Source organism: Etheostoma spectabile, chromosome 7 (genome assembly GCF_008692095.1).
Source record: "Etheostoma spectabile isolate EspeVRDwgs_2016 chromosome 7, UIUC_Espe_1.0, whole genome shotgun sequence".
In the NCBI taxonomy this organism is placed as follows: domain Eukaryota; kingdom Metazoa; phylum Chordata; class Actinopteri; order Perciformes; family Percidae; genus Etheostoma; species Etheostoma spectabile.
In genome coordinates, this window is record NC_045739.1 from 26,193,897 (window position 1) to 26,213,977 (window position 20,081).

At 39.5% G+C, this 20,081-nt stretch overlaps 1 protein-coding gene and 1 long non-coding RNA gene across 3 annotated transcripts in view; one reads left to right on the plus strand and one right to left on the minus strand.

Moving 5' to 3' along the window:
* Window positions 1-13,029, minus strand: part of LOC116692717 (paired box protein Pax-7) — a 146,906-nt gene extending 133,877 nt beyond the window's left edge. Inside the window, exons 1-4 of one of the 2 annotated variants that reach the window (XM_032521205.1) lie at window positions 12,607-13,029; window positions 11,439-11,674; window positions 11,108-11,237; window positions 10,747-10,875 (exon numbers count right to left, since the gene is read on the minus strand). In XM_032521205.1, coding sequence (XP_032377096.1) covers window positions 10,747-10,875; window positions 11,108-11,237; window positions 11,439-11,674; window positions 12,607-12,691 — 580 coding nt within the window. In that variant the 5' untranslated portion in view covers window positions 12,692-13,029. Of the gene's footprint in view, window positions 1-10,746; window positions 10,876-11,092; window positions 11,238-11,438; window positions 11,675-12,606 lie in introns of both variants that reach the window. The other variant, XM_032521204.1, reaches the window with a different exon arrangement.
* On the plus strand, window positions 5,643-10,181 carry LOC116692718 (uncharacterized). Its single transcript, XR_004332762.1, has 3 exons — window positions 5,643-5,667; window positions 5,965-5,967; window positions 10,086-10,181. It is a non-coding gene; the product is annotated as an uncharacterized LOC116692718 (long non-coding RNA).
* Window positions 13,030-20,081: the final 7,052 nt, after the last annotated feature.

Consider the following 20,081-nt stretch of genomic DNA (forward strand, 5'->3'; position numbering starts at 1 on the left):
TGAGTGTGTGAGTGAGAGTGTGTGAGTGAGTATGTGAGTGAGAGTGTAAGAGAGTGTGTGAGAGAGTGTGTGAGTGAAAGCATGTGAAAGAGAGAGTGAGGTGAGAGTGTGTGAGGGAGAGTGTGTTAGTGAGAGAGTGGGATTGAGTGGGTGAGTAGTGAGTGTGCGAGTGTGTGAGTGAGAGTGTGTGAGTGTGTGTGTGTGTGTGTGTGTGTGTGAGTGAGAGTGTTTGAGGGAGAGTGTGTGAGGGAGAGTGTGTGAGTGAGAACATGTGAGAGAGAGTGTGTGAGTGTGAATGGGTGAGTGAGAGTGTGTGAAAGAGTAATGAGTGAGTGCGTGTAAGAGAACATGGTAGAGAGAGTGTGTAAGAGTGTGTGAGTGAGAGGGTGTGAAAGAGAGTGTGTGAGTGAGAGTGTAAGAGAGTGAGTGAGTGAATAAATGAGTGAGTGAGAGAGCGTGGCAGAGAGAGTGTGTGAGAGTGTGTGAGTGAGAGGGTGTGATTGAGTGAGTGAGTGAGTGAGTGTGTGAGTGTGAGTGAGAGTGTGTGTGTTAGTTACTCAGATACAGTCAGGCGTCTTTAATTCTGTAATAAACAGGTAGTCAAAGTAAAGACATTAACAAAGGAGTGAAATGATCTACTTTCTTGTTTTTTTCTGTAAGTCTGACAGCTACATTGCGTGGAATATTATCAAACTGATGAAAGTTATTGCAGTACAGTGTTTATTATTTTATGAGTTTATGTGGGAAAAAACTGAAATCAAACTAACCAATCAAATAAAGGGTGTGACTCATTTAGTTTGAAGGACATAATCACGGTCCAATAAAAAACAATCACTGAACAATCACAATATAATCATTGGGATGTCTATGGCACTCTCTGCAGGTTTTTTAAATTATAGTCTTTTTTAATATTCAAACCCTCTGTATGGGTAAATGCTTAGAACTTTAAAAGGGCAAATATACAGCTGATGCTGTCACATGAGAATAGTTTCACTCTGCTTTGATTGGTTGTCACAGTATATGGCTAGTGGAGGTTATGTTTTTCTGCTCTGAAAGACTCCATGACACTTCAGTGTGTGCTTATTATTATTAAAAATAATATTTACTGTATTTATATAGCACTTTTTCTAGTCTTAACAACTACTAAGTGTTTTACATAGTACAGGAACCATTCACCATTCACATCGTGGCCGAGGCTGTCGTACAAGGTGCCACTTGCTCATTAGATAAACACACACGCACACTTACACTGCAATGGCGCAAGATTGGGGGCAACTCGGGGTTCAGTGTTTTGCCTCGACATGTAGACTGCAAGAATCAAGGGATCAAACAACAAGTTTCCAATTGGTAGAACACCTAAGCCACTGCTGCCCCGCAGCGTGACGTGGAGTTGCTGGATGATCTTCCACACACTGAAGCAGCAGCACGGAAGCTGGCTCAACACAGACTCTCACTTTCGTTTGTCACCTAGCTGCATATTGATATAATAATAATAATAATAATAATAATAATAATAATAATAATAATAATAATAATAATAATAATGTTCTGTTCAAAATATGTATTCAAATTTAATTCAATTTTTCCAAAGCCTGATGAAACATGCACTCTCATATTTCTGAACAATTACATGTACACAATGAAATAAATAACAAGCAATGAGAGCAAAAAGCCAGAAGATAGTGTGAGATCAGCTCTGTAAGCTGGGGGCAGAGTGTGCTCCCTGCTCTATTGTGAACAATGCTCAGTTCCCATCATCAGTGTGTTAAATATGTCGCTCAGATCCTTCTAATGCAGTGACAGAGAGATGGCCATTAATCCACTTTCATACCTTTCAGTAGCGTGAACATTTACTCAACCCCCCCAAAACTGCCAGGCCTTTATGCCACAGTAATCTCGCTATATTTAAGGTCATTTTCTAGCCAATTACACTGGATGGTTGCATTTGGTGAATGTGATTTCCACCGTGAATTGATGGAGAAATCCATGAATAAGCCATCTAATAGATCCAAGCACATGGCCCTATGTATGGAAATTCCTTTCCTTCAATTCCTTCAACCATTTCCCATTTATCAAGAACTTACTAATAATATAATTACTATATGATGTACTCAGTTATACACACAATCTCTACGGCAATTTTATTTTTTAATCAGATTACAAAACATTTGAAAAAAACATCTGATGATAGGATTAAAAAATATATATAAAACAAAATATCCAGCTGTCTTTCAAAATACAAATAATATGATAATTTATACCACTGATGTAATAACTTGGCTGTTTGTAAGTACATTATTTCTTTTCATACTTAATTTTCTACATTTATGACGTCAAGTATGTAACACTGAGGACAAATCAACATGTAGTACAGCAGATGTTTTAATCCAGTATTTCATTTTTGGTTTCATGTGTAAAAATGAAAGCAGGATGCAAAAGGAAATTGTCTTACAGTATTTCTGGACAGACTCAGTCAATCAGGGTTTGTGTCTTAAAGCCAGCTGGGTTTGACGCGGCAACTGGCTGTGAGAAAGAAGCCTTTCTGAGTGCTTTGAGTGATCTCGGGCAGTGTTTGGCAAACCAGATGTGTCCCTGGCAAATCCTGCCACATTGGCATCTAACAAACCAATCAAGCACAACATATCATGTGAACCTCCTAAAGCCTCCATTTTCTTCACCTTGTAAACTGTCTTTGCATTTTTGTTTTTAAATACAAAAATAACTAGTAAAATATTAAAAACCCAGAGTATGTTTTATGACGGCTACATTACATTAAATGAAAATATTCAAAATTGCACTTTATAAATTAACAAATTGGAAACTTTGGGATGTCCAGTAATTACAATACGTTCTATGTGTTTGAACAAAGCCTGACCACTAAATGGGTTTGTTAAAAACATGTCTGTGGGGGTTCTCACCGAGGGCTTAGTTAAAGTGTTGACATTTTATTAATTTGCTGTTGCCATATTGTGTGTGCTGTGTTTTGTGATTTTTTTTCTGTTTGCCATTGTCTTGTGTGTATCCTTTGCAAATGGGCTGTTAATGGGATGCCGAGGCCTCTGACTGCCCTCCTCCCCGTTCGGCCTGTTGGCTCTTTGTGCAGTACTCCTCTTTTGTTGGCTGATCAGCTTCCCATTGGGTCGCCAGACAAGATTCTTGGCATTTGTCGGCGAAATGAAAGGAGGATTAAGAGATGGCTACTGAACACTCCATGGCAAAGAAGTGGGCTGCTATTCTCCTATTCAAAGCCCCTCTCAGTTCACCAGCTCCCCTTCTTATATCTATTGGTTTTCTCAAAGACATCACTGACAAGTCCAAAGTGCTTCTAGAAATAAAGAAAAATCAACAAGTAGGTCAGCCCCGATAAAAATGCTAATGGGTGTTGAAAAAGAGAGTAAACGCACAATTAGCTGCACTATAGGTTCTAATTACAACAATGATGTAAAGCTTATTTCATTACATGCATTTGACTGGTCTCTAAAATGTGAAAATGTCAATGAGTTAGTTTGTCTGTTTGATTCACAAAAGTAAACGTGGAAAAGCAGCCAATACCTGAGCGAATGTTTGCTGTTTTTATTTCATGAATGGTTGAGTTTTAAAGAGTGCTACTTGGGGGGGGATCTCTGGGCACCTCACAATTCAATTCCAATTCAGAGGCCAACGATTCGATTCTAAACCGATTATCGATGCCTCTTGATGCAACAATTTGTTTATGTACATTTCCATGTGTGATTTAAAAAAATATACATATAAATCTGAGTTTGTTAGATTTGGACATATGCAGTATTTGTCACACACAAGTTGTAATGAAATGTTTTTGTCTACTGAGGTTTTTATTTTGAAGTCATCCCATGCATATGCCTTAGACATGCTTGTGAAAGTCTCACAGTGATCTTCCATGTCCGAGGCTCAGTCATGTTTAAAGGGGGAGAATTGGCTTCTTAGAACATGAAACGTGAGGTGGTCAGATGTAATGTGATGAAGAAGATGAACAGCCTTTATGTATTTTGCTTAATTATTTTATGTATGTCTTAGATCACGTGTATTTAGATCCTGTGTATTTATTCAAAACTTTTTTTTTTCTTTTGGCCATTTTTGTCATGTTTTTCTGCATTCTTTCCTAAACTCTAAGTTGTTGTCCATTAGCCCATCCTCTTTCAGTCACTCTGTTTTCTGATTTGTAAATGTCTGGAGACAGTCACTTTTAAATAAAAATCAATGCATTTAAAAAAAGAGAGAATCGCGATGCATCTAAGAATTGATTTTTCCCCCACCCCTAGTGCTACTGTTGTTGGGTTGAAGCCATTTCCTCTACATTTGATACCTACACACTTTATTTTTCTTATTATTTAATGTGTGACATTCCTAGAAACCTTGTGCTGGTGCAGCTGAGCATCGATTCAGAATCCTCATTAATCAGCTTTCAGCAGAATGTTGTTAAGATATGATTTTAGCATGGGATTGATGTGTTTCTGTTTATTAATTTAATGAATGGTTCAGAGTGAGTACTTTATCATGTCAGGCATAATATTAGCTTGATTTTTGACATTTGACTTTGCATTATTCTTTTGCCAAATTATGATACATCTTAATATTGGTAAATATCCTTATTAAAATCCATATGTATCTTTGAATGTACGTATATTTAACAACAACATTTCACATGCAATGTCTAAAAAACAATTACATTCTGAAATAGTGGAATGTGTTCCTCATATAAAATTTGTGCATTTTTGGGATGGATTGGTAAAGAAGCTCCATATACCATCCATATACATTAATACATTGACTCACTCGTTAATCCAACTGTTGATGTTTTTCCGCCAATACTAAAAATAACTAATACTAAAACTCTGTTAATTACACATATTACCAATAAAGCATTTGAGCTCACATGTTAGGCTTGCTACACTTATTTCCTGTGTGTCTTTGCTTCATCCTGCTCCCTGTACTGCCACAGTGACCCAGTTTCCCCGTGTGGGGATCACAGTGGGATCTTGTATTGCGGCCCTGCCAGCTTTCTGATCCAACAATTAACCCCTTCATCCTACACAAGGAGAGGGAGACCTGAACACAGGGGGTTTGGCTCAAAGTGACAAAATATTACATTACATGTAATTTAGATGACGCTTTGGATAAAAGCATCAGCTAAACTTACAATTGCTATATATGTCAAAGTGTGTTGCTCAGGGACACATTGGTTGATGTATGCAAGTTAGAATTGAACCCGGGTCCCCCACACCGAAGGCAATGTGTCCCCTGCGCCATCACCACCACCACCAAATATTCTAAACAATCATCAATTGCAATTGGAAGCATTCAGGCTGAGTTCACTAAAACATGTTGTTGGCTGAGAGCTCCCCATATAGATAGAGCAACATTACCTTTATCCCCGTTATAGGTATGTGAGAGATTAACTCATTTGGTGTCAAAAGGACCATTTGTTTGTCAATTACTGTACTCACTAGGGCTGCAACTGACGACTCTTTACATTGTTAATTAATCTTTTCTAGGTTAATGGATTAGTTATTTGGTTTTTAGAATTTCAAGAAATGGTGGAAAATGTTGATCCATGTTTTTAAAAAATATCCTCAAATGTCTGTTTTGTCTCTAACTCAAAGATATTGAGTTTACTGTCCCAGAGGAGAGAAGAAACTAGAAACATATGTACAAGCTGACATCACACATATTTCACTGTTTTTACATAACAAGTAGTTGATAACTAATCAATTACTTGGTCATCATAGCAGCTCTGTTACTCACTCAGTGCTGCCTTGAATTTGTCAAGAAAACGTTATTGTGGCATGTCTCCATTGTGAATGGAGAATGTAAAAAACTGGATAGTGTTGCTGCATTGAAGTAATAAAGGGCCAAACTTAACAGCAAAACTATATGAAAAAAATCTGTTTACAAACACTGACCTGCAACAAACCTTTTTATTTTCACAAATTCAAGGCAGCACAGTGAGTAATTGATATGTGTATGGTCATTTTGAGGTAATACTTTTGAATGTCATCAAAATAGTTTCACTCTAGTATTTCACTTTGAACAAACACGCAGCACTGGTGTGCGTGTGTGTGTGTGTGTGTGTGTGTGTGTGTGTGTGTGCGCGTGTGTGCGTGGGTGGAGGGGGGTGGGGGTGGGAAGTAAATGGCCTTTAATTAATAGCTAGGCCAGCCTGAAAGCAGCGCTGGCACCAGCTAATATGACAAACTGTGATGAAATGATAACCCAGAGCCTCGGAGCGCTTCTCTGTGTGTGAAACACAGAGCACCAGTCTGTCTCACGTCTGCCTCAGGTCAGCATGCTACTACAGCAGGAACGTCACAGCCGCACACTACTGCTAGCAAATGACGGTTTAAGGGTGCACTAGTCTGGATTTAGAGCTAATCACACCACGACTTGGTTATAAATATTATAGTATCTGCATTAGATAATAAGAAACACAGTGTTGCCCTTTTCGTGGATCTGTTAAAAGCTTTTGACACAGCTGATCATCCTGTGCGTTTACAGAAATTATATAATTTTGGCTCTCTCAGAATAATGTGTTTGTTAGGTGTCGGTATGTGGAGAAGGGAGGTGCACAATCTGAGTCTCTGGCAGTAACAAAGGCTGTACCGGCAGCAAGCTTCCATTTAAGGTCCAGTTCTGTTCACCATTTCTTACGAATGATATTGTCTCTTCTTTTGGATGGTTGATGATACTAAAGATATTGAATAAATTGTATTGCTGATTCTGTGCGCCTGGCCTGCACTTTTCTCAAATGCTTGTATTAATCTTAAACTGGTACTTAATGCAAACAAACCAAAAGAAATCATGGTTTTCTTGAGATCCAAGATGATTGACTACTGTAATCTGCACATCTCTACTGTCAACGGATCAAACATTGAAAGGGTCACAGATGGCATCTTGGTATCTGGCTCAACGACTAATTTAGCCCACATTTAAATGCCATATCAGGAATTTTGTTTGCAAATTACGACAAAATTTTGTCTTTTTATTCAAAAAAGAAAAACAGCTTCCCTTTCATCTCTATGAGAGGATATGGATTATGGGGCTGCCTCCACTCAGCCCCGAGCTTTATCATCAGTGACAGCTACGCCACTCTACCATGAGCTGGTTGGTCCTCTCTGACTGAGAGAGCCAATGATCCCAGCTATCGCTATATCTTATATATTAGCATCATACATTACATCCACTCCACCTGTCCCTGGCTCCAGTGAATGGCTGCTTCTGCAGGTTCATGGTGCCAGGACTGAAGTCACTTAGTGTAAAGCGTGATTTATGGCTTTGCGGAGGCTCCACACAGAGCGTTCTCCGTAGCCTACATAAGTGGTCTGAAGTTTATACTTGTGCTTGCTGGGTTCGTCATTCTCTTTAAGAGAATAGCAGGGCCGGCGTGCGTGTGCGTGTATGTGTAGGGAGTGTGTGGTAGAGCGAGTGAGAGAGTGAAGGCTGGATGGACTATATGGATGATATTCCTTCTATGGAACATATTACATATTTTTTTATACCATTTGTACCAAAGGGACATGGGCCTTTAATATTTCTGGCGTTGCAAATCAACGATCAGGACTGATCAGTGTGAGGAAGTTGTGAACTTGACTCGTCTGGATTCGGCATTTTCATCCAGAAATTTGACTATAGCCTATCACAATACTTATTATTACAATATAAAAAAACATCATATGTTGCTGCTATGGTTTTGATGATATTACATGTTCATTTCTTAAATAAATATTTCTAAAGATTAGGGCTGCAGTTACAAATGTATATCAAATACAGACTCATCATGTGTATTTTAATTGTTTTCTTTAATCATTATAATTGCAAAGACAAACATCCATCTGCTTTTTAGTGGGTGACTAGTTCCAACGGCCCTAATCTGTCCCACAGGCCAGGAACTAAAGCTGCTCAGTTAAAGAGAGGAAAGCAGCAGATGCTCAGATTGGAGAAATATGAAGACATTTGGGATTTTTCTTCTTAATAACTGACTTCAACGATCAATTAATTATCATTTCAACCCAATGATTATCATGGTGATGATGGTGATTGTCCATTATTACAGCTGATACCTTTCCCTACGTTGCACATTGGCTTCCAGTCCCCTTGTGTTCTGTTTTTTCAATGTGTCTCTTAAAAATGTGAGTTTTTGGTGTGAGGCAGCGGGGGAGAAAGGGGAGGTTAATCCCAGTTTAATACACGGATGCAGAGCCCAGGACCGAGGCTGTGATGATTGTGTTATCTCCAGTCAACATTTGGGTCTCCATCAATTTCAACCCGGCAAAATAGCTGGGAGAATGTGCAGATGGAAGAAGTGCGGATGCCCGGGGAAAAGTGTTATTAATAGCTGCAATAGAACTTCCCACAGCCTGCGCTCGCTGTAAAGCCGTCTCTCGTCACTGCCACTGGATTTGTTTGAAGTGCTCTCTGCATCCTTACTGTCAACGTTTTTTTTTTCTTCTTTTTACCAGGCTTATTCTGGACCCCTAAACTGACACTGTTTTTTTCTTCCTCCAGCAGGTTATGTATATCTTTTGGAAACAGCATATTGACTAAATGCTGCAGATGAATAGAGTGTGCATCAGTCATACACAGCCTGTATGATGATAGGTGACCTGGCCTGTCCATTACACCTGCCCTATAAACAAACTACCACTTTAACCAACTGTCTGTAAACTGTGTATTCTGGAAATTATCCTACATGTTTACAGTGCACTAATCTACTGATTATCAGCTTTTCAGATCTATTGTTTCCAACCATTAACATCTATCATAACAGAAAATACAAAAAAATAAGATCCACACTTGTTGTATTTTGTCAACCAGTATGTTGTTGCAGAGATATGATGATATATGTGGAGTAATGTATTATGTGCAAATGTAAGTTCTGTCAAAATAATGCAAATTGAAGAGTAGAAGAGCATGCTATTAATTATAAAGTGGTTCATCCATTATCAATCTCATGTAATGCATTTTCTTGTATTGTTTATGCATTTTTTTAAAACATTTAGTCACTGGTTTTAAGGGTTGTATAGAAATAAAGCTGACTAATTTGCATGTAGTTTGCTTTCTATTGTATATTAGTGCCAGCATGTCATGTGGAAAAACAGAAGCTTATCTGATGAAAAATGAGAAATGTAAATAGTACTGATCCATGTGTTTGAATCAGTCACAGTAGCCCACAGTCACAACTCTTTCATTCAGCCTAATACTGTTGCAGAAACACACTCTGCTCTCCTTGAGATTCTGCCAACATGCCACCAAAAACAATCCCATAAAAGCAAATGAAATGAATATTTAAAAATACAATCTAAACAACGTGAGAGAAAACCTTAAAATCTCAGGATTTTGCGCCGCGGGCTCCACACCACGAAGTGAGCCTCTGAAAGATGAAAGTGAAAAGAAATAAAAGGCTCAATTTAATCTGCTTTAAAGCCCTTCAACAGAATGCATGTGCCTGGAACTGTGAGAGTGAGGGCTGATAGGGGATAAATATATTTCTTACCATGCCTTGGAGCTATTACACCCCTCTCCAACACAGACGCCTATTCAACACACACCGGTTTCATTAGCAGCTGTAATAGGCTAAGTCTTCAAATGATTAAATGCCAGGCCCAGATGACAGAAGTAGACACTAGCTAGGCTGATCTTGGAAAGAACATGAAAAGGCAGACAGTCTGGAAAAAATGTCACCAGTGGAACCAACGGTCATGAACGGACAGCTGATCCAATCAAACAGGCCCACAGAGAGACAACAAATCAAGAGCCGCTCCATTCACACAGGAACATCACACATCAAATGTTGTATTCACAGTGGGAAAATATGGAAAAAATGAATCTTATAATATATATATATATATATATATATATATATCGCCTACACTAAATTTAAAATGTGTCTCAATTTCCTAACCTAATTTAAGTCTGAGAGAAATGTAGCCTACCTTAAATTCCATTAGGGCTGCAAATACTGATTATTTTCATATTTGGATGATTTTTGGTCTCTAAAATGTCAGAAAATGGTGAAAAATGTTTTGTCCACAACTCAAAGATATTAAGTTTCCTGTCACAGAGGAGAGAAGAAATTCACAAGCTGACATCACACAAGTTTCACTGTTTTTTCATAAAAAAGAAAGAAATTTGATTAATTGTTGTCAAAATAGTTGGCGATTAATTTAATAATTGATAACTACTTGATTCATCTTTTCAAATGTAATCGTTTTGCTCCTTCCTTCTGCACATTTCATTAAAATCTTGCTTTAAAACGTTTAAGAGGGGTTTGTTTTCTTCTGATGTATGAATTAAACAGGGGCCTACATTTATATATGTTGTGACTGTCGACGCATTATTTTTATTTTATTTTTATATATCTATTTTTATATATAGCCTATGGAGAATTGGTTTTGTGCATACCTAGACTGCATGGCTCCTGTCGCCGCAGAAAGGCCGCTGAGAGTCGGCCGGCCTCTGGCTCCTGTCCCCGCAGACAGGCCGCTGAGAGTCGGCCGGCCCCCGCCTGTAATTGATATTGAGTGGCACATCGGTTGGCTGTCAGCCCTGCTTAAATGGAGCGTTTAGCAGCGCCACGGGAGCTCCCCGTCATAAATAATGGAGTGGCCCTGGGTCTGCTGGTAGAACTGCTTAAAGGAGGAAAAGCCCCAGCGACAAAACGCCCGTTTAGGCCCAATTTGTAGACAAGTCCTCGCCTGTCCAACCTACAGATGTGTGTCTCCTGTGGCCTACCTTTGTCGCCCAGTATGCCGTCGATGCTGTGTTTGCTTTTCTTTTCTCCGTCTTCATCCTTTTTATCACACTCGTCTTCATCGTCCTTTTTTCCAAATCGAGCTCGAAGAACACGGCTGATCGAACTCACTGCAAACACAGAGGCAGCTTCACTAGCCGAATAATAGCCCAATAATAACAATAATAATAATTGTGATGATAATAATAATAATAATAATAATAATAATAATAAAAATAATAATAGCATGACCAACCTTGGCCTCAATTTCAACATTTTGTTTTTCTATTCGAATCGGAAAACAGCGAAGAATGAGAGATGAGAAGAATGTAATGAAATGCGGCTTACCAGAGGAAGCCTCACCTGAAGGAACTGTGCTTCTGTCACACACCCCGTCCTTCAGCAGCTTGTCCCGGATCTCCCAGCTGAACATGCCGGGGTTGTCCCGCTTGTACTCCTCTATCCGCTTCTCCACATCCGGCGTGGCAACCTGCTGCAGGTGGCACACATACGCACACAATGTTACACACTTTTGACACGTTTACTGGGGAAAAAGACATAGGCTACTCAAGGCCTACAGCATTAAATACAAAATAATTAAATAGCCTACACTAATTGAAAATCTTAGTTAGGACTATACTAATAGCTTATCTAATTTATTATTATTATTAGGGTCTAAACCTCCGGTTCTTACCCTGGGCTTGCTGCCTCCTATCGCCCCGGGCCTGATGGAGCCGGTCTCCTGGTAGCGGCACAGGATCTTGGAGACGCAGCCGTGAGAGACGCGCAGCTGGCGGGAGATGACGCAGGGCCGGATCCCGTGGTGGGCCATCTCCACTATCTTGTGTCGGATGTGGTTGGGAAGCGGTCGGCCGTTAATGAAGACCCCTCCGAGCTGGTTGACCCGCCCCTGGCCCAGAGGAGTGGACACTGCGGGCGACACAAGCTCACTCAGCATGGAGCTTTCACATGGAGTCATGACACAGTTATAGGAAAACATTCCTGTTTCCTCTGGCCTAATTCTAATAAAATGTGGGCCTAAACATAATCATAGGCCTACTATTATTCTAGGCCTCAGCACTTCACCTAATAACGGATTGTGGAAAGAAATAAAAAATGTTAATAATTAAAGATGTCGTTGACAGATTGACATTAAGGGGTGCCACTTCACAGATCCATCCGACCGAAGAGGTGAAGAACTCCTTCTGTCCGTCTTAATTATTCACCATCACGCCTTCAAAATATTAGTGTAGCCTAATCCTCTGCTTCTCCCTGTTGATTTCATTTACAGGCACAGAGCACTTGAAGAAATCCAGCGTATATGGTTATAAGACTGTCTAGGTTTCCCTTGGGATTTAAGACTCATTTTCAATTTGTTGACAAAACGGTCACTTCATTAATAAATGAAGTGCATCCGAGAGTCTTTAAAATTCGACCTAGTACGCTAATTATTTGTAACATCTTATTACAATTTTAGCGGTGTGGGGAAAAAAAACATCTAGGCTAATTTAATGCCAGTCCTTCACGGCAAAAGAAGAAAAGGTTAAAGCAGCCTTCTGAATAAATAAAGTAATACATTAATGCTTTTATTTTCATTGCATGGTCACATACAATGACATAAATAAAAACTGTTCCCATTTAGTCTGCTCAAACACTCACTTAGGCTAGCCTACTCACACAGATTTAAAAAGGTGAAAAAGTAGGACTGTAGTCAAGTCCTGGCTATTGTCAAGGTAAAGAATTTCATGTCAAGCCTTAGCAAATTTTATTTTCAAATTGAGCTCTCCGGTTTTCAGTCTTCTCACAAAATGTCCTCTCCGCCGGTGGAAAAGGCCCGTCCGCGGCAGCTGCTTACAGCCTACCTTCCAGAGGGAATCCAGTGCGGGGATAGTTCTGTCCGGGAGCCGGGCGCATCATCCGCGGTACCGTTCCTGGCAAAGACGACATTGTATCATTTAAAAAAAAACACAAATGGAAAACTGAAGCAAAAAAAACGGACACGTTTTGTATCCAGTTCAAGTGCAGACTGGACTTGTTGGTCACAAGTGTTTGAAGGTGGAGATGTGTGACGGCTCCAGTGTGACGGCTCCAGTGTGTGGCGGAGGAGACAAAGCAGAGTCAATATCAGAACAACAGGGCTCGTGGACCAGGTGGAGGAAATTCGGCGGCAAAACGTAGCGCTGTGTGTGGAGCGGCAGGGAATCCTTTCACTGTTAATGTGCTCACAACATGGAAGGGCTGTCTCTAACATGAGCTTATTTAACCGGTGTAAAGGCTGGACTAATTTGACGGTCTCCCGGACAAGTCTGGACCAGGCGGGCTCGATAGGGGAGGGGAGGGGGGGGGGGGGGGTGGCAACACCGATAGTTCTCTTGTGCTTTCTCTTTTTCCAGAGAAAATCTCAACAAGTTTCCGCAGCCATGGGAATGAAGGATAAAGATGCATGCACACACACACACACACACACACACACACACACACACACACACACACACACACACACACTTATGTTATATTATGTGTTAAATCAAGTCTTCAGATTAGCCTTCCACCTTAAATAGTCTCACATATCCATGCCCATATCCACTGTTGGGCTGGTTTAATTGTTTCACTTGCTTTTAATATGCTTGTTTTTTTGTGTTGGTTTAATTGCTTCATCTGTTTTAATGTGCTAAATCTGCTGGTTTTTACTGTAAAGTGTCTATGAGTACCATGTAAAGCGATATATTAATAAAATGTATTATTATGATTATTATTACTATTATTATTATTATTGGCTAAAATAGAAAAATACACATAAATAGCCTATTTCGAAGAGCAAATAAAACAAACGAAATACAGTATGCAGTAATTGGCAAACTATGAAGTACTTAATAAGTAAAAATGGAAATGAAACATGGGATATGAAATATGAAGCTATATGGAGTATAAAAATACAGAGATAAAACTATGTAATGTAATGTAAAGTAGGTCAGAAATCTGTATGTTTATTTGTGCCGTAATATCGCAAGAGTGAAATAATAAAACACTGGGAATGTTATGCACAAAGACCATCTCTGCATGCTTTTCAAGAAATAAATCATAGAAATATTTTGACTCACAGTTGACCAGGTGTAATTATGACAGATGTGACAGTAAATCAGTGGTCTGTATAGTAAAGAGGCAAACATTATCTATAAGGACTCCAAGTTAGGGCACTACTGTTTATCCAGCATAGCTTTCTTTTGTCTTTTTAATTTTTAATATTAATGTACATGTATAGAAATGCAGCATTATGTGAGTAGGCTGTACAAAAATATACAAATACCATTCACTTAGTTTAAAAAGTGATATAGGATTGCAAGACACAAGGTAGACTATGGAGGATATTTTTAGTCATAATTATGATTTTACTCCAATACTAGGAATGATCAGGCCATAATTAAACTCAATAAGAAAAAGGAAAAAGCTAATTTCCAATGTGACAATGAAAAAAGTGAAATTTAAAATGTAATGCTCAAACTGACAGCTGAAATTGTAAAGTTGAAATTGAAAAATGGAAATTTGAAAAGAGAAACATCAAATATGACACTCAAAAAGGGAAATGGAATAGCTGAATGTAAGCGTGGCCCAAATGATAGAGGTGGGCCATTTTGTGGACTCAAATTATCCCACAATGCATCGTAGAAAGGTAATGGACAATGATGGTCACTAACCGAGCACCATTGTCATCATGCATTTTGCTGAAGGGAAACTGGGAGGAGAAAGAGCATGGCAACTGCAACCTTATATGTATATTTGGAAAAAAAAGAAAAATCATGTAATTTTCCATTTAACTTGCAGTTATATGTTGAAGTTTGTTTCATCAGTTTATGTGATAAATTGGTAATTCAATGTGTTACACCATTACGGCACAAATCAGGGTTAGGCAGCGTTGCTAAGCTGAAACTAGATGGGGTAAAAAATAATAATTTTTAAATGGAGAAAATACGTTGGGTGTGTGACATAAGCAGTAGAAAGATATAGATTGTAAATGAATTGTAATCTCTTCAGGTAACTGTGACTGTGAGCGGAGGATGTGAACCAGAACGATTCCTGCTGCTGTAGGTCTGCTCACAGCTGGAACTCTGTTCCGTGCACAATACTGAGATGGATGTTCATGCTGCAAACAAAAATATAAAGATGGAAAGATGGATATTGAATGGCGTGGCATTTCCACAGAGGTCTTAAAGCTGTTTATAAAGAGTATTATTCAGTTTATTTTAAAGTATTTTCGTTTGAAGTTGTTTTTTCCATACGAAGGTAGGAAAACAAAGAAAATAATATAGTAGTCACAACACAACATTTGGCAAATAGGCACAATGTAGTATGTATTTTTCATAAAAATGCATGTGGCTTTACAAGAGTAGAACTTTTAAAAACTCCTCTTAGATGACTCAAGAGATCCTTCTCAAATTGGGTCAGCCAGCGGGCAATTTGTATGTTTCACCATGACACAGGAGGCTGTTGTTACATGACTTTACATTGTCCAATTAGCCACAAATTGCTCATGCTTGGTAAGAGTCCGACAGCTACAGGCGGATATTAACTCACTGTCATAGTGCCACCTGCTGGCAACAGTAAGTCAGCTTTATATGACAAAGATCATCTGATGTGCATAGTGTGGTCTACACTTGATTCTGAGCAACATAATGCATGTTGTTGTAGTGCATGGTGTCTAACGCCACATAGTGGACACAGAAAGTGACCCAAAATTTGCCATACATCATCTCCAGCGCCTCGCCGAGTGCAGTGTTCGTCGGTGCTGGCAGCTTTAATTTGGGACCTGTTCCTCTGGTCCCGGTGGGAGAGGCCAGTGTGGCGGGCTGATTTGGGATTGTCCGTACAGTAGTCCTTGGGACAATATCATCAATGTATTTACTGATGTGACTAATGACCACATATGTGTCAGTGTTTATGCTGTTGTCCTCAACCACCCACAACTATGTAGTGCTGAAGCAGTGATATAGGGCCAGGTCTGCTCTGTGTCATTGTTATGTCTTGTTTGAGTTTCTCCTGAAGGCCGTGACACGCCAACATGATAATCGGGCGTCAGGCAGTCTGGCGAGGTCAGTGAATCGTGTCTGTTGGGTGTGTTCCATGCAGTTGTCCGTCGGCGGGGCCGTCTGCCTTCATTTTGGCCGACCTGACATCTTCCGTCGGAAGGAGGGGCACTGCCAGCTGTCAGACTCAAGTGACCAATCTGATTAGTAGAGTGCTAACCCGGAAATGAGCAGTGGGATGAGTGTGACTAGATACTCTCCAAATCTGACAAAAATCTTTTAAACTGACCTCTGTCAATCTGAAATGAAGACTGCACGGTCTATTTCTTGCTTAAAATGTTTTCATAAACAAATTTTGTGAACTATTTTAGAAAAAATGTAGGTTGTATTCTGAACAAGCCATACAATGACAGTTTGGAGTCTTTTGGATGCTTTTGGACACATTCAATACCAACAAAAGTAGTGTGAGGCAAGCTTGTATGTTTGAGAGTTGGAACTGTAGCCTATGTTGTCCTTTTCCCAGTTTCAACATGCATTTTGTTTGCCCCACATAGGCCATGCCACAAGGACGCATTATCCAATAAAGAAAGCAATACCAGCCTTTTGAGCTTCAAAGTTCATTTTTAACATTGGAAATAGCAGTTGGACAAAATGAAATCTTATCACATGGTCACCTTATTTGGTTGGGCTTCCAACTATATCTCATCAGCTTCATCAGCAGATGGATTTAAAAAAAAAAAAAAGAAGCATTTTACCAGCTCCCTTTTACCATATTAGTAGCACTTGCATATCGATATGTAAATCATGTTTGACACACACTCGTACAGCAGTCAGTAAAAGAACACAATAGAATCATCAGTCATAGAAAAAGGTTGGGGACAGGACAAGACCAATTGGAAGCAGGTCCTTGGCTACCCTGCTAGCTTGTTTTATTTCCACTACATCTATGTATCCATGTATATCCATGGTGTGATTTGCCAGGGGGAGGATGCATTTTTTGGGGGTTTCTGAACTAATTCTATCCCCGCTGGGGACAAAATGTAAAAAAAAAAAAAGAGATCAATGCTATTTCACCAATGGACCTTAATATATCTAAAATAGAAGTATTTTAAAATAAGTAAAGCCTTCTAATGTAAACAGTCTATTGTGCTATAAAACGATAAAATCCGAGCAGCAGTTGCTGGTTATATTTAGCTGGTCAAGAGCTCTGGGACGCCGGCTACCAGGGGCAGTTGTTTAGCTATAGACACCGCCAGATGACGGTTCTTTCAGGGGCCAGGGAGTTTAGCCAGAAAAAGTGAGCCTTATGCAGCAATGACAGTTAAGTTTAGGCACCAAAACAACTTGTCTAGTTTAGAAAAAAGTTAGTGATTTGAATTAACACTCCAGAGGAGCAAATGAGTGTTTCCTGGGTGAAAGTATTTTGTTTTTGCCACAAAGTGAACTCCGTTCTTCGGCTTGAAAGCACACTGGTTTTTTCTGTTGACACCACTTGTACACACACATTTTACTTTACAGGACTTTTACTTACGTGACAGAGTATTTTTACAGTGTGGTATTAGTACTTTTACTGAAGACTGAAGTAAAGGACTTGAGTTGAGTTATCATGGCCTCAGGTACTCCAACAAAGCAGCAGAGCAGAATGGCAGCTGAAACGCTGGGCCCTGATGGGTTTGTGTTCCGTTTGTCCAGCATGTCCTCCACTGACACGCACTGTGCTGCAGCCTCCATATCATGTGATAGGCTGGTTGCTTGTTTTTGTATTAATCAGTTACATCAAATGCGCCATCACCACTGCCGAAAAGAAAAGAGTCTGTGTGAGCCACATGAAAGTACCAGCCCTCATTTACCACGCAGTGGGTCAATTGGTTTCACTTAATCAATCTTGGTGACCAAGCCATGAATAGAGATGCGTCTGATGCCCCATAATGCCCCAGTTCACTAAGCATCAAAAGTCAGGCCTGCCTGCTCCAGACAACACAATTTTCACCTCTTTTTGAAAATAAAAAATCCTCAAACAATAACAATAACTACAATTGGCCTTGAGAGGAACGATCCACTTTAGTTTTGTATATTCTAAAATTACATATGTTTGCAGTACAAACACTGTAAAAGTGGAGCTGCAACCTCTTTTCTCGTCTTCTTTTTCTTCTTTTCTCTCCCTTGTTTCCATTCATCCAAATGTATGTGACAGGATGTTCCATACTCAGACAGCATTATGCAGCTAAATTGGCGGCTGTGCTTTAGCCTCTGCATCTGAAAGCATGGAGGTCTCACTAAACAAGTGAAACCCAAATGTTAGCTTAAACCCTAATCCAATTTCAAATGAAGGGAATTATTTCCATACAATTTCAACATTTTTTTCAAGTTGTGTGAGTTGTGTTTTGGCCACCATGGCCAAACCTTAGTAATTACGATTATATAGTTTAGAGTTGGCATTTGATACAGAGACAAGTGTGGTTTGCAGGGGTTTTGAGTTCCACAGCAGGGCCTTGATGTGTGGCTGACACATCGATTGAAACTTCAAATGATCCAAGTTGACATAGCGTCTCCATGTGGGTCAGGAATTACACTTGAGCACCACAGATAACGTCCCATTGGGCCCTGCAGGCCCCCAGCAACATGAACACACAGAGACGACAGCACCGGTTAAGTCTACTGGCAAGCACTGAGGTAAGGGGGAATGAAGAAGACATTAGGTGAACAGTAAATACTTTATGTTCCAAGCTGTTCATACATCAGCAGTTGTCCCTTTTCTGCAGTAACTATTAAACTTTACTGAAGAGAAAAGATACCAATCAGTCATACTGTGGCCAGTGAGAAATACAAGAATGAAGTCAAAGATTTCCAAAAGTTAAAGTGAGCACTGGAAACATAACTAATTTCTTATGGTCGGATATTTTTTACTGTTTGCTGGCGTGCTAAGGCTCTGTCGAAAGCATCGCTAACTTGTTTTTTCACAGGCGATTACAGTGAGAACAAGACGGGCTCACAGGCCAGCAGAGCATGGGACCTTCATGAGGCTGAGAGCCACCTCCGGGATCAATGTTGCCATTTTGTTGATTGAGCAGCACAGATCCACCATGCAAGATGCATTTCGTTTGCTAAAGAACTGTCTGAAGTGCCTATTCATTGGGTAATTTTTCACAGGAGTAAAAGTGGATAGCATGATGATGCTGAGCGGTTAAAAAAAACCATCTCCAGTCTGCATGAGATCCATTTGCTACATTTGGTACAATGTTTATATTATATGAATTATATGGCTAAACATTTTCACTTTCTTTGCGACAAAGTTGTTCTGCACCATTAATGAAGGAGCCAAGCTTTTCTTTCTGAAGTGAACATTATTTATAATAATAATAATAATAATAATAATAATAATAATAATAATAATAATAATAATAATAATAGCCATCTGTGGCAATCCCGGTTCTAACCTTTTCTTGGCCAACAGATATGCATCACAAAGCTGAGCAATGTTACTTCAGCAGTTTGTCAAAATTGAAACTGTTTTTCACATTATGCAAATTAGCAAACATTCCATCATGGCAGAAGTTTATGGGCAAAGAGGCTTTTTTGTAGAGCACATTGAGCTGGACTTGTATGAGAAATTTCAAGTCAGTCGAACTGATCGTGTGAGGGGCTTGGCCTTTCAAAGTTAAATTATAGCGCCACCATCCGGCCAAATTGCATCATATTTTATGGAAAGCATAAGCACGTCACCATCAGTTATGGTGACAATTTTCATGTCTGTAGCTCGTTCCAGCCCCTAAGTAACTTGAGAAAAGGCCTAATTTAGAATATAATGCCAAATAGGCCACACTAACACACATCAATCAATATGACACTATAGATCCTTATTCCTACTCGCCCCCAGACCATGTGTACCAATTTAGGCGAAATTCTGTCCACCAGGTTTTGCTGGACATACTTGGCGGCCCCTATGGGTAAAACTTAAAACTGTTGCATAGGAATGTTACTCAAGACGAACTGAAGATGTATTACAAAATAATGATGGTTGGACAAACCTTCTGTTCTCTGCTAAACCCAAGCCCGTAACGGAGATGTTTTTTTGACCAATCTTGCTCATTTAGTAGTAGTAAAAATGTGTATTTCACTCTCACAATGCTCTATAAAAAATTGTGTTGATTGAATCCAAATCCACAAAGCAAACGTCACATTAGTGTTTTTCACATTATGCAAATTAGCAAAAATTCCATCTTGGCAGACTTGTACTTTGCAGTGCCACAAAGATAAATTGGATTATTTAGTCAACTCAGTTTGCTGGAAATGTCATACAATATAACATCTAATCT